A 13209-nucleotide genomic window follows, 5' to 3' on the forward strand; every position below is an offset into this window, starting at 1 on the left:
TCTGAAATTTGATATAATGTGTTTGAGGAAAATACCTTTCTCTGTGTTTTAATCTCACAGTTTCATTATACGGTGTGCAACACTATTACATAAATTTTGCAGTGCAAGGACATACACAAATAATGCTTACTAGTGTAAATATAAGTTACTTAAATAGGTGAAATTTACCCCTCTGCAGAAGCCTTGAACAAGTCCTATGACCTACTTAACATCATTTTTGAGGGTTTGAAAGGTGCATAGGCTTTGAGCTGACTCTCTCCACAAGAGTGAATTTCACCCATACACTGTACATGAGAAGAACAGATGAATAGTCTTAAGGTTAAGGCACAGGAATAGGATCCAGGATAACTAATTCCCAGTTCTGTCACACATTTCCTGTCATGCCATTGCCAAGTCACTTACCTTTCCTATGCATCATAAAGCTTGCTTTTATAATGTGTATTTTCACCAGATAAAAGAAAATCTGAATTGATTTATGCAAGAGAATGTAAGACAGTGTGAGGTATTCTAAGGTTTCTATTGCAATAACTTTTAGGAATAACCAAATCACTCAGGAATGGCCGAACAATGACTTAGGCAGATAATCCTAACTACTGGCAATAAACCCCCCACATCACCACATGCTGACTTTATGCTCAATTTGCTTTATGGTCAATTTTATCCATTTTATTTCTTTCACTTTTTGATACAGCTTAATGTCACTCCACTATTTCTTTTTGAAATTGATTAGTTACTATGGAAACAATGATGTGTGGAGCTTCATAATATACCCAATGTAAAGTCAATGTACATAATGGTTTACAGTTTGTACCTTGTTTCGTAAATACAAAGTTTAGATTATGGTTTTTAAGATCACTTACGTGGATTGAAGTAATTATATGCAGTAACTCCAATGAAGTAAATGAAGTTTCACCAGAGTGAAAGCGGTAAAAGTGACAGTAGAATCAGATTTATTATGTATAAATCATATTATGTGATTTGGTTGATTTGTTATTACACAAAGGAACATATATGATTTAGAGTGGATAGAGAGAAAATCTAATTATTCTATTACTTGTTTACACTGATAGAAAGAACAGTGTGGTTGTACATTGATAAAATGAAACAAAGAGAGAGAAGGCACCAAAATAGAGAAGCCAAGATGTCAGGCAGCCTTACTCCTTTTTTGCTTCATATAAAAAGCCATATTGTAAAGAGAGAGCAGCTTTTCTTTCTTATTGGAGACTCACTCATCCCATTCCAATACTCCATTTCTAACCTGGTTATAGTCTAATTCTATACTCACGCTAGGCTAGGATTCAATTGAGTTAAAGATTTTTAAACTCACTGCCAGTCAACTTTATCATGAACTTTCATTATGTGCATGTAATTAATTGGGTCCAATGAACAATATCAGCACTGAGTTATAGACTTTTCCCCCCACCATATAATTAGAATATAATTACCCACAGGATATCAGAATGATGCAAAACCTTTCCTCTAAATGTGCCCTCATTAGGAAACAAGTCTCAATGTACATTTATTCAATCAGTGTGAATTAATTAAAACGTTACTGAAATAAAAGAGGGTAGCAATAAAGTGTATCTGACATCTATTAAAAGACTATCACTTGAGATCTGCATGCACAGTTTATAACTAAACTCATTTAAGTCAAGCAAGAAACTTCACCATACAATATACAATATGTACAATAAACTGGAACTGTGAATATGGCCCATTTTAAAGTAGACAAAATATGTCTTATTAAAACATGTAAAAATTACAGATGAGCCATGTACAAAGTGCTAGATCTTTGTATGATATGGAATCATGCAAAGTCTTATGTGTATCTATATAGTTACTTTAAAGAATACACATTGTCAATTCCCAAAATGAGTGTGTTTCCCATATTTTTCAGCTGAGAGCTTTGCCTACTGAATGTATAGGCAGAATCTGGTAGGCCTCGTTTTTAATGTTTTGAAAGATACTTCATGTCTGGATGGGAGATCTGAATGTAATGTGTTCCCAAACCCTGCTTCTTTAACTGGCTGTTAGAGTCACATGTTAGAGGTGATCATCTTGCATCCTCTTTGGGAGTAAGTGCTTTTTTTGTTTGTTTACATATTTAAGAATCTTAATATTTTACTGTTACTCAAAATTGGAGGTTTTATGAACCTATATGTTATATCAGAGCTTGACATTATTATGAAGTAATTTGGATATGTGACAGAGAATGTGTCATTGAAAGCCTGTTGGTTACAGAGAGTCAGGTCATGATCCTGAAAGGTATTCTCCATGAGTTGCTCCATCAGCTTGATGGTAGCTCCACTGAAATCAGTGAGGTTCTATGTGGGTACAGAGGTCTGCTCATGCATTGCAACTTGCAGGATTGGGGCCACAGACTGTAACCCCTTTTGCAATAATAAATGCAGGGATATGATGTATTACAAAGGACATAATTCACATTAAGGAACATAATACATCATACGGAAAGTTTGTAAAATGGCCTGGGTGAAATCTGTATCTGATTTGCTGATTTACTAATATGTTAAAAATAAAAAAAGCATCTTGTGCTATTTTGAATGCAAAAGAGCACATTTAAAAAAATACATAACATGAATTATTTGATACCGTTGTAATTCACAAACAGCAAATGGATTTATATCAAACTTTCTCAAACACCTAATTTCTGTGCTGAGAACAAGCATAAGAAATTTAAGACCAAAGGACAGTAGATGAAAAAACTCACAAGTGACCTAAAATAAGGAGTTTAACATGTCATGTCAATCTTGTATATAGTGTTGCTCACAGAGCACAGGGCAAGATTTTATTTACTGTAATATCAATTATTATTAAGTTTATCTTCTTAGCTGCTGCCTGTTTCCATCTCTTCCAGCAGGCTGGTGATATTCAATCCATGTAATATATCTGGATAGTTTGCCCCCTTTCAACTCTACCACCTCTCCTCCCACCACCACCACCATACAGCTAAACTTCACTGAACATTGCTTTGTCCTCGTTGTCTTCCAAAGAGCATCAATCTTCTCAGTGAAATTCTATGATATTTAATATTTCATAATCATTAAATTATTGTGAAAACAAAAATAAATCATAGAATCAACATAGAAATGTAGGACTGGAAGGCACCTTGAGAAGTCATCAAGTCCAGGCCCCAGTGCTGAGGCAGGACCAAGAAAACCTAGACCATCCCTGACAGGTGTTTGTCCAACCTGTTCTTAAAAACTTCCAGTGATGGGAATTCCTCTCTTAGAAGCCTATTCCAGAGCTTAACCTTATCATTAGAAAGTTTTTCCTAATATTTAACTTAAATCTCCCTTGCTGCAGATTAAGCCTGTTATTTTTTGTCCTACATTCAGCGGACATGGAGAACAATAGATCAGTCCTTTTTATAAAGGCTTTTTAATATATTTGAAGGCTATTGTCAAGTCTCCTCTTAGTCTTCTTTTCTCAATACTAAATATGCCCCGTTTTTTTTAACCCTTCATAACAGGTCAGGTTTTCTAAACCCTTTTTTCATTTTTGTGGCTCTCCTCTGGACTCTCTCTCATTTGTCCACATCTTTCCTAAAGTGTTCCGCCTAGAATTGGACACCATATTCCAGCTGAGGCCTCAAGTGTCAATTAGAATATGACAATTACCTCGTGTGTCTTACATACAACACTACTGTTAATGCACCCCGGAATATTAGTCTTTTTCACAACTGCATCACATTCTTGACTTGTATTCAACTTGTGATCCACTGTAACCTTTAGATTCATTCCAGCAGTACTACCATCTAGCCGGTTATTCCCCATTTTGTATTTGTACATTTGGTTTTTATTTCCTAAGTGAAGTACTTTGCACTTGTCTTTACTGGATTTCATCTTATAGATTTCAGACCAATTCTCCAATTTTCAAGGTCATTTTGAATTCTAATCTTGTCCTCTAAAGTGCTTTCAACCCTCCCAGATGCTGTTATCCACCAATTTTATAAATACACTCTCCACTCCATTATCCAAGTCATTAATGAAAATACTGAATAGTATCATACCCAGGACTCACCCCCTGCGGAAACCCACTAGATACAACCTCCCTGTTTGACAGCAAACCACTGATACCTACTCTTTAAAAAGGACCTTTCAACCAATTGTGCACCTGCCTTATAGTAATTTTATCAAGACCACATTCCTTAGTTTGCTTATGAGAATGTCATGTGGGACAGTGACAATGGCAATAACAAAAGTGTAAGATTGCTAAAAAGGCACATGGGTGAAGGGAATGACCTCTAAGAGTGAAGGAGTATTCCGGGGGTGGCAATTTGAGATCTGAGAACCCAGGCTTCTAACTCTGCCTAGGGACCAATATACTTCTACCTTGAAATGAGAGTGATGCAAGGCTTCTCTCCTTCTCAGCCACTAGGGCTTCTGGAATTTGTTGGCCTTCCCAGATAGACATGGTAGGAAAGGGGACCAGATACAAACTGCCTCAATCCCTCAAAACAGGACAGATTGTGGAGGAGTCTGGCCTGCTGGCAGACTTTCCAAGAGATAAAGAAAATCTGTCTGTCTGCTTTGAACTTTGACTAACAGATACCAATACCCAGGAGGGAGGGGCTATTTTCTTTATAAGACCTTGATGCAAGAGTTTTCAGTTTGCTGTTTGGTCTTTGCCACCAGACCTCTGGGGAGAATCTGGATTCACTGGAGGAAGGCCTAGGAAAATGAAACCTCCAAGTAAGCAGGGCTGCTGAGAGTGGGTTCGGGCCCCGGTGAAAAATTTTTTTCGGGTTCCCCAGCAAGGGCGGCCCGGCTAAACAGGGCCGACGAGAGTGGTGGGGAAGCCGGGCCCTGGGCCCGCTTCCGGACCGCCAGGCCCTGGTAATTTGTACCGGCTTCCCCACCCCTCGTCGGCCCTGCAAGTAAGAAATGATATTGGATGATCTCCAGGAGCATGGCCTTCCACAATGTTTATTTGCTTTTTCTTTTTATGACACGCTAAATTTCTACTCACTAGCAATAATGCAACAAAACAAAACAAAACAAAACCACTTTCTCTAGTGATCAGTGATACCATAGTGTACCAGATAAGAGATCCCCCCTCTTCCTAGTACATAATGTATTGTCTCTGAAACGCAACATTTCTACTGATGAACGAATGAATGTGTTTACTATTGCACATTTAGAGGATTACGTCACTATGGTTCTTCCTGCACGCAGGTATTCACTGCTTTACTGTAGTTATTGATAGAGCTGGTTTCATGTTCATTGAAGTATTACATTCATCAAGAGCAATCTCCACAACAAAGGAAGTGGGAGAAACCAATTTTAAAAATTGCCAAGACAAACAACGTATGCACTGTAATCAATCATATCCAGGAGGAATTCCTGTTATCCAGGTCAGCAATGTGCGATCTGTAATGTGAGTGTACATAGTGCTGTATTATTACACATTTTTGGAAGGATCTACTGGATGACCAAACATACTGTATTGTAAAACAGTAAAGTTTCCAGTGAAATATACTGCACCAAAGGCAACCACCTCCTTCCCATGACAATGTACATGTCCAGTGCTGCAATGCACTGTCCAAATTGATTTACCGGTATGTAGTTTGAGTCAGATCTGTTTACTTTAGGTCTCTAATATTTCTCAGTACTTTTACTCCTTTTAAATTTGCAGATTCAAATAAAGCTACGCAAGGATGAACTAGGTTTACATATCAACAGAACTGTTAACTAAATTCCAACTTCAGGACAAAAGTCTGCCTCCTTTGCACTTGTAAAACACCATGGAAAAAAATGGAGTTGCACAAATGTTACCAAGGGCAAAATTTCACATACAGAAGCTTTATTATTGGTGATGATGCATAAGTAGTACATGTTATTATCTGAAATTCAAGTTGGCTTTCAGATCTCAGGTTGAGTTTTCAGTAGTGGTGCTTAAGAAAACAAAAAAACAAAAATCTCTTTCTACACATAAACTTACATTATCTGCAATCAGCGAAACACAATAATCACGGAAATCAACACGTCATTACAGATAATCTAGGAAGCTACCATTTTGCAATTTAAGTTACTAACACCAGCTTGACATAGCTTTGACTCCAGTGACTGCAATGGAGTGATTCTTGATTTATATAGTTGTAGGGTGAGACTCAGGCATTAACAAACAAACAGCAAAAAGAGAACACAGATAATTTACAAATCATTACAGACTATTTAATAAGCAGAAGCTTTTTTTTTTTTTTTTAAGAAAAAGTTTAGCGTTTAGAAAGCCACTTTTCCTAATTTTTCTGACTGCTGTATATTTTCTCAAATTCAACCATTACTTTTTTTGTTATGAAGTGTCTTTAAAATGAAATGTCTATGTGTCCATGTATATCATATCTGTTATTAGCATTAACATGATGATGCTGTGACTTTCATAAGCATAAAAACTCAATTTAATGTATTAATATAGATGTTAATTCTGAAGGTCTCTTTCTCATGACAAACTGCTCAGCCTTTTTCAGTCGTACCAATGTACAGTGTGCATTTCTTTTTCTATTTTCATTGAACTGAGTAATTGTTTTGTGGACAGTGAAATTTACTGTCCACTCCTGCAGAATAAAATACACCATAATGTTGACGCATAGCTTGCTGCAAGGCCAATGTCATCATTCTAGGTAACCTCCGGTTGAGATGAGAGACCTCAGCACTGCAGATATACAATGTGCATCCCAAGCAAAATCTGCCCATAAGAATAACTTCATTATTCTGGGAAGTTGGATCTATAAAAGATGTAAAATGTAGAAGTGTTCTGCCTATACAATTTCTGGTAAGTACAGCATGACTAAATAATAAAACCTGAGTCAGCTTCAGTTATAGCATATCCTACAGAAAGTTCATTGCCACATGAAGGAAAATGCAATATATGGGGGGTGAGGGGGAGAAGCATATGACGAACTCACCAATACTATTGGGCAGATTGTTGTAGGTGGTAAAATATGGTCCTTCAAAGGGCCACAGTCACATTCAGGCTTTAGATGTGAAGCACATTTATTATGGAGCTGTGAGGAAAAGAGAGAAAATTAATAATCACCACAGTATCTCACTAGAATATTTCTATAAAGAACCTATGCCCTATCTGGAATAGCGTGAATATGAATACACTAGATCAGTACAAGAATACAGGAAAATATTTAAGAATTGTTGTCAAGTGACAGAATTATTTGACTCACATACAGTATTCTAGGAACTCACTTTGCTTCAGTTTAATTATTTTTTCCCGAGTTTTCAAAATTCTAAAAGTTAATTCTCTCTGTAGATCAACCAATCCTGAACAAATGAACTGCCCTCTTTTTTAAGCACATACAATAGTGAAAACACTGCTTCTCTTTGTGCACTTTTGGAAAATATAATGTGGACATATTTTCTGACTGCCCAGACTTCCAAATAGCTCAGCAGGAAGGGTAATTGTCTATGAGTACTTTTCTAACTGAAATGTAATGCAGCCAAAGCAGGGATTTCTGCATTCAGGTGGAGGGGGTAAAATGACGCTCGGCTGCTCCCCCCCATCCTGCGCACAACAGTCTCTTGGAACAACTATAAAGGGGTGGCACTAGGACCCAGTTGCTGCCTCCCTTCCTGTCCACCATGTGACCTTGGAGAAAAGTTCAGAGAGGAGCCAGACAGAGACTCCAACTGGCAGGAGCAAAATCAGCCAAAGTGGGACCTTTTTCACCTTTGGACATTCCATTCAGAACTGTTGATGTTCTCTTATTTTCCCTGAGCGGTATTGATTGGATGTTTGCGCCAGCCTGTCCTCTCTCTCAGTCTCTTCACCTCAGCTTCACTCCAACCTGCCCTGTCCCCCTCATTCTCACTCCTTTCCTTTTCCTTCCATTTAGCTGATCTCTTAAAAAAAAAACTGTGGAACTAACATGCTATTTGCTGCCAACATACTGTTCACTCTGCTTCTGTGTTCCACCCCCGATTCCTCCACCCTGTGTGTCTGTCTTGTCTCATTAGATTATAAGATTTTGGGGGCCAGGGACTTTCAACTATTCTGTGTCTGTACAGTGCCTAGCACAATGGGGTTCCATTTTTGGTTGCCCTTTAGGCTCTATGGTAATAAACATGATTATTATTAATAATATACTACATCATAATATATTCTGTACAGCCCAAAAATATTGTCCAGAAAACTATTTTTCAAGTTTTTAGAGAAGTGCAAAAAATTTAATTAGGACTATTCTTCATATAATCTATAAATCCATTTACATCCCACTTTGTTTTCTTTATTCAATTTCTCTGCATTTCTCATTCAGCTACTCAGACTTTATTAATCTGCATTTATTCTTTATCTTTATATTGTGACTTCCGGTTTTTTTCCAGTTCTTGATCTTTGTGGTTTTACTTTTGTTCTTTCATCCATCAGAGCAATGATTTCATATGTTATCCATGGGTTTTTCTTAGTTATTAATATCTTCCCTAGTTGTTTATCTGCAGCTTCTTTTATAGCTTCTTTCAGACATTCCCAAATCACTCGGTCTTTGTTTTTATTAATGATCTGCAACACTTCATCTTGGTAGTAACTTTGTATTTCTTGATTCCTCAGAGCTTCAAGGTTCCATGCTAGATAATATTTGGCTTTCTGTATCTTTCTCAGTTTGATATTCATTCTCACCACTACCAATCTATGATCTGATCTACAATCTGCACTTGGCATAATCTTAACCTTCCTAACACTATTTCTATACCTATGGTTGATCTGATAAAATCAATTTGTTTTATACACATCCCTCCTGGTGATTCCCATGTGTGCCTTTTATTCAAAATAACTACTGCAGATAATGAGGTCATGTTTCTCCCGAGTCTATGAATCTTTCTTTTCTGTTGTTTTTTTCACTAAGGGCAAATAAACCAACTGCGACCGATATTCTTTTCCCTCCTACTTTTGCGTTCCATATAAGTCATATAAGGATGACTCTATTTTTCTTTCCACCGCTGATTTCCATTATTTCAATATTTAAATAGAATGTTTTGACATCCTCATCAGAATGTGCAGTTGTTGAGGCATATACTTGAATAATCATATCTTTTGGAAGTCTTTTTATCACTATTATCATTGCACATTCAGATGATATATTCACTTGTTCTATCCTTCCAGTTATAGTCCTGTCTACTATAATTGCCACTCCTTACCTACTCTGACATCCACCTGCACTGATAACTCTGTATTCTTTGCCGCTTAGAAGACCTGAAACAAAATCTAGACCTCTCCAGAACACTTCGCTTAGTCTCATTATGGTAATGTTGAGCCTTTCCATTTCTTTACGTATATTGGCTAGGTTCCAGGGTTGATTCAATCCCCTTATAGTCCATGCAGCAATCTCTGCAGTTGCCAGTTACACACATATGGCCAGGCAGGGCACGGGTTCACACTGAGGGCCAGTAATTTTGCGTGGCATTTGAGAAATAGTAAGTCATGTTATCATGATATAACTTTGGGGCCAATACTGCACAAAGGCCCCAAGAATTAAGTGTAGCTAGTTTGGGCGTGGCAAGAGAGTTGGAATTCTAGCTTTTAGCCAAAAGGCTTAACCCACAAGGCAGCAGGGATTTTGGCAACAATCTTTTTGAATGGTGGCCTGCACTTGCCATGTCACAGTGTCATCTTTGGACATTTGGAGCATTTGCCCTACCACTCCCTGTTAATACTGTCATCAAATTGTTCAAGACTGCTTATTTGACAAGTTTCCCTGCTTATATCATAGCTAGCCTCTTTATCTAAAGGCCGTTACACCAACCTCAGCCTGTGAATGCTCTTGGTGGCAAAAGACACTGCTCCTGGGAAGTTTACCCACCACAAAACAATTGGATAAAGAGAACAAAGAGAGATGTATTAGAAGATGAAAGTCTTCAATTACAAAAGGTGACCAATGTGACCCTTAAGAACAAAAATGGACAATACAGGAACTCCTCACTTAATCTTGTAGTTATGGTCCTGAAAAACGTGACTTTAAGCAAAACGATGTTAAGCGAATCCAATTTCCCCATAAGAATTAATGTAAATGAGGGGGGAAATTTTTTTCACCAGACAAAAGACTGTATCTATATATAAATATATATACACACACACACACACACACACTATAAGTTTTAAACAAACAATTTAATACTGGTACACAGTGATGATGATTGTGAAGCTCGGTTGAGGTGGAGGTGTCAGAGGGTGGGATATTTCCCAGGGAATGCCTTACTGCTAAATGAACTAGCAATTGACTGAGCCCTCAAGGGTTAACTCTCACAACACTCTCCAAGGCAGCAGGAAAGGAGAGAGGGCAGACAGAGACACAGACCCTGTGTGTGAGAGAAAAAATGTGCATTTCCCCTTTAAGTAGCTGACCCCTGGTTTAAGTACACTGCCTTAATTAAATCAGCTTCCTGAGACCTGAGACTGCAGCTACTGCCTAGAAGCTCCCTTCATCGTGTGTGTCCCCTGCTCTATGGAAGATGAGGTAAGCGGGGTGCAGGAGCAAGGGGGAGGCGGAGACACTCCCCTCTCCCCATACAGCAAGCAGGAGTCTCTGGGAGCAGTTCCAAGGCAGAGGGCAGGAGCAGAACATGGCAGTGGGGGGCGGGACAGCTGCTGCACAGGGAACTTAGAGGAATGGGGAGCTGATGGGGGGGCTGATAGGGGGGGCTGCTAGTCCACCCTGGTTCCAGCCACCCACCAGCTAGCTGCAACGGGCTGCTCTTCCTGCAAGCAGTGGACAAAACACGCGACTGCCAAACGACGTTAGAAGGGAACATTTCACAACTTTAAATGAGCATGTTCCCTAATTGATCTGCAACTTAACATCAAATCAACGTTAACCGGGATGACTTTAAGTGAGGAGTTACTGTACTGTATTTGACAGAATCCAAAGATAAAAACAAGAAATGGGGAGAATATATAAAGGAACTACATGGTGATAAGCCTAAAAAACCTCAACTAGAGATGATGGTAAGCCCACCAATAATGGATGAAGAAATTACAGCAGCAAGTTATGTTTGAATATAGACTGAATTGTTAAAAAGCACAGGGGCTAAAGGCTTGAAAGTGCTGTCAGAGGTAACAAAGAATGTGTTTGAGACAGAAGAATTGTCAAAACACTTTACAACCTCATTGTGTATCCAAATCCAAAAACATTATGGATTGTAAAGGCTGAGGAACAATCATGCTAGTATTGCATACCTTTAAGGCTGCGTCTTAACTGGCATACTTCCCTGGGTACTTGTCCATGTACCATTAGTACATTTACAGTACCTCATACTTATGCCAAGTGTCCACATTTGCTGTGCTGATCATGGGTATACACTGTTCACAACACATGCCTGTGTCCATACTACCCCTTTTTAGTATGCAATGGTAGCACTACCATTTCAGGGATGGTATCCCAGTCATTTGTGTCACAGGAGACACTCTGGGAACTGTCTTGCAGGTGTTGCTGCTACTATATGCAGCCTTCACCTATTTGATAATAGCAGCTCCCAGTCATCTTTCCTTTCTTTCAAACTGCTTGAAGACACTGAGCAAGTCCGTGATGATGTGGTGCTGCTCCTGCTACACCTTATGGGACAGATGTTCACGCGGTCCAGTACTGGATACTGGACAAAATGAGTCCAGAAAAATTTGAGATGATGAAGATGGGGGACCACTGCTTTTGGTCCCAAAGAAACAGCATGGTGTGATGGGACTACATCAAACTGGAAGCCTGGAATGATGACCAGTAGCTGCCCAACTTCTGAATGAGGAAGCAGACCTTCATGGAGTCGTGCATGCTGCTTGCTCCAATCCTCCAGCACCAGACCACTTGTTTTCGGAAACCCATACCAGTACCGAAGTGGGTGGCTATTGCCCTTAAGAAGCTGGAAACACCTGAAAGCTACCTGGCAGTTGCAAATCAGATCAGGGATGGAAAGTCAACTGTTGGGGTGGAGTTTGTACAGGTTTGCCACGCTATCATTATTGTACTCTACTCACAAGTGATTGCCATAATCAAAGTCTGTGAAATTATAGTGGGATTTTGAAGGACGGGGTTTCTGAACCATGCAGGAGCCTTTGATGAAACATACATCCCAATACTTTGCCCACTAAAAGAATTACTATTCACTCATTCTCCAAAGCTTAATGCACCACAGGGGTCAGTTCATGAACACCAACATTGGACACACGGGAAAGGATACTCAGGAGACTGGGATTGTACCAGAGAGGGGAAGAAGGGACTTGATTCCCAATAAATGATGTGGTTATGTATGGTGTTTCTGTTCCAACATTTATTTGAGGGGATCCCACCTATCCTCTTCTAACGTGGCTCATGAAGCCATACCCTGACATCACCCACACAAGAAAAAGTGAATTCAACTACACACTGAGTAGCTGCAGAATGGAGTATACCTTTGGGCTCACTGGCGATGTCTTCAGACCTGTCAGGATGTAAATGTGGCCAACGCAATGCACTTTATTGTGGTGTGCTGTGCCTTCTGCACAATATGTGAGGCTAAAGTGGAATACTTCCAGAGTGGGCTCAGGACAGATCTGGTTTTCAAAGCCTGAACAGGCAGCAGATTCACCCACTTATACACCACTCCTGGTTCCCAGCAGTCAAGGGAAATTCCTGATACTATGTGTGTGGATCAACATGGAGCCAGAAGATGGCTTGGGTCTGTGCCAACGAATACTATTGCGAACTTGTGTAGCTATAGTGCTACTGGAAAAGCTCAATGGAACATTGCCACAAACTCTTGCTGCAACCAACATTAACATGTTACCTGAAAGCAGAAAATTGGGTGAGGGCCCTCAAAGTTAACATCCTGGGCCATGGTTTTGTGCTGCGGAGAGTGTATATACACTTTAATGACATCATGTTTTTGTAATATGTTAATGGGTGTGTTTCAGGGTGCTTTACTGGGAGCACTTACTTACCTACTGTTACAGTAATTTAAAACAGTTCTGCAAGATTTTGGGAGCTGTTTTACACATTCTTTTTTCAAAAACAACAAGGAGTCTGGTGGCACCTTAAAGACTAAGAGATTTATTTGGGCATAAGCTTTCGTGAGTAAAAACCTCACTTCTTCGGATGCCACACCGAAGAAGTGAGGTTTTTACTCACGAAAGCTTATGCCTAAATAAATCTCTTAGTCTTTAAGGTGCCACCAGACTCCTTGTTGTTTTTGTAGATACAGACTAACACGGCTACCCCCTGAT

The 13209-nt window shown here is 39.2% G+C and overlaps 1 protein-coding gene across 2 annotated transcripts in view; it reads right to left on the reverse strand.

The window, feature by feature from the left end:
* DGKB (diacylglycerol kinase beta) overlaps positions 1-13209 on the reverse strand; it is a 457353-nt gene that overhangs the window by 313567 nt on the left and 130577 nt on the right. For both annotated transcript variants that reach the window (XM_034760549.1, XM_034760547.1), the window contains exon 12: positions 6926-7024. In XM_034760549.1, coding sequence (XP_034616440.1) covers positions 6926-7024 — 99 coding nt within the window. The remainder of the gene's footprint in view (positions 1-6925; positions 7025-13209) is intronic.

This window comes from Trachemys scripta, chromosome 2 (assembly GCF_013100865.1).
Source record: "Trachemys scripta elegans isolate TJP31775 chromosome 2, CAS_Tse_1.0, whole genome shotgun sequence".
Classification (NCBI taxonomy): Eukaryota; Metazoa; Chordata; order Testudines; family Emydidae; genus Trachemys; species Trachemys scripta.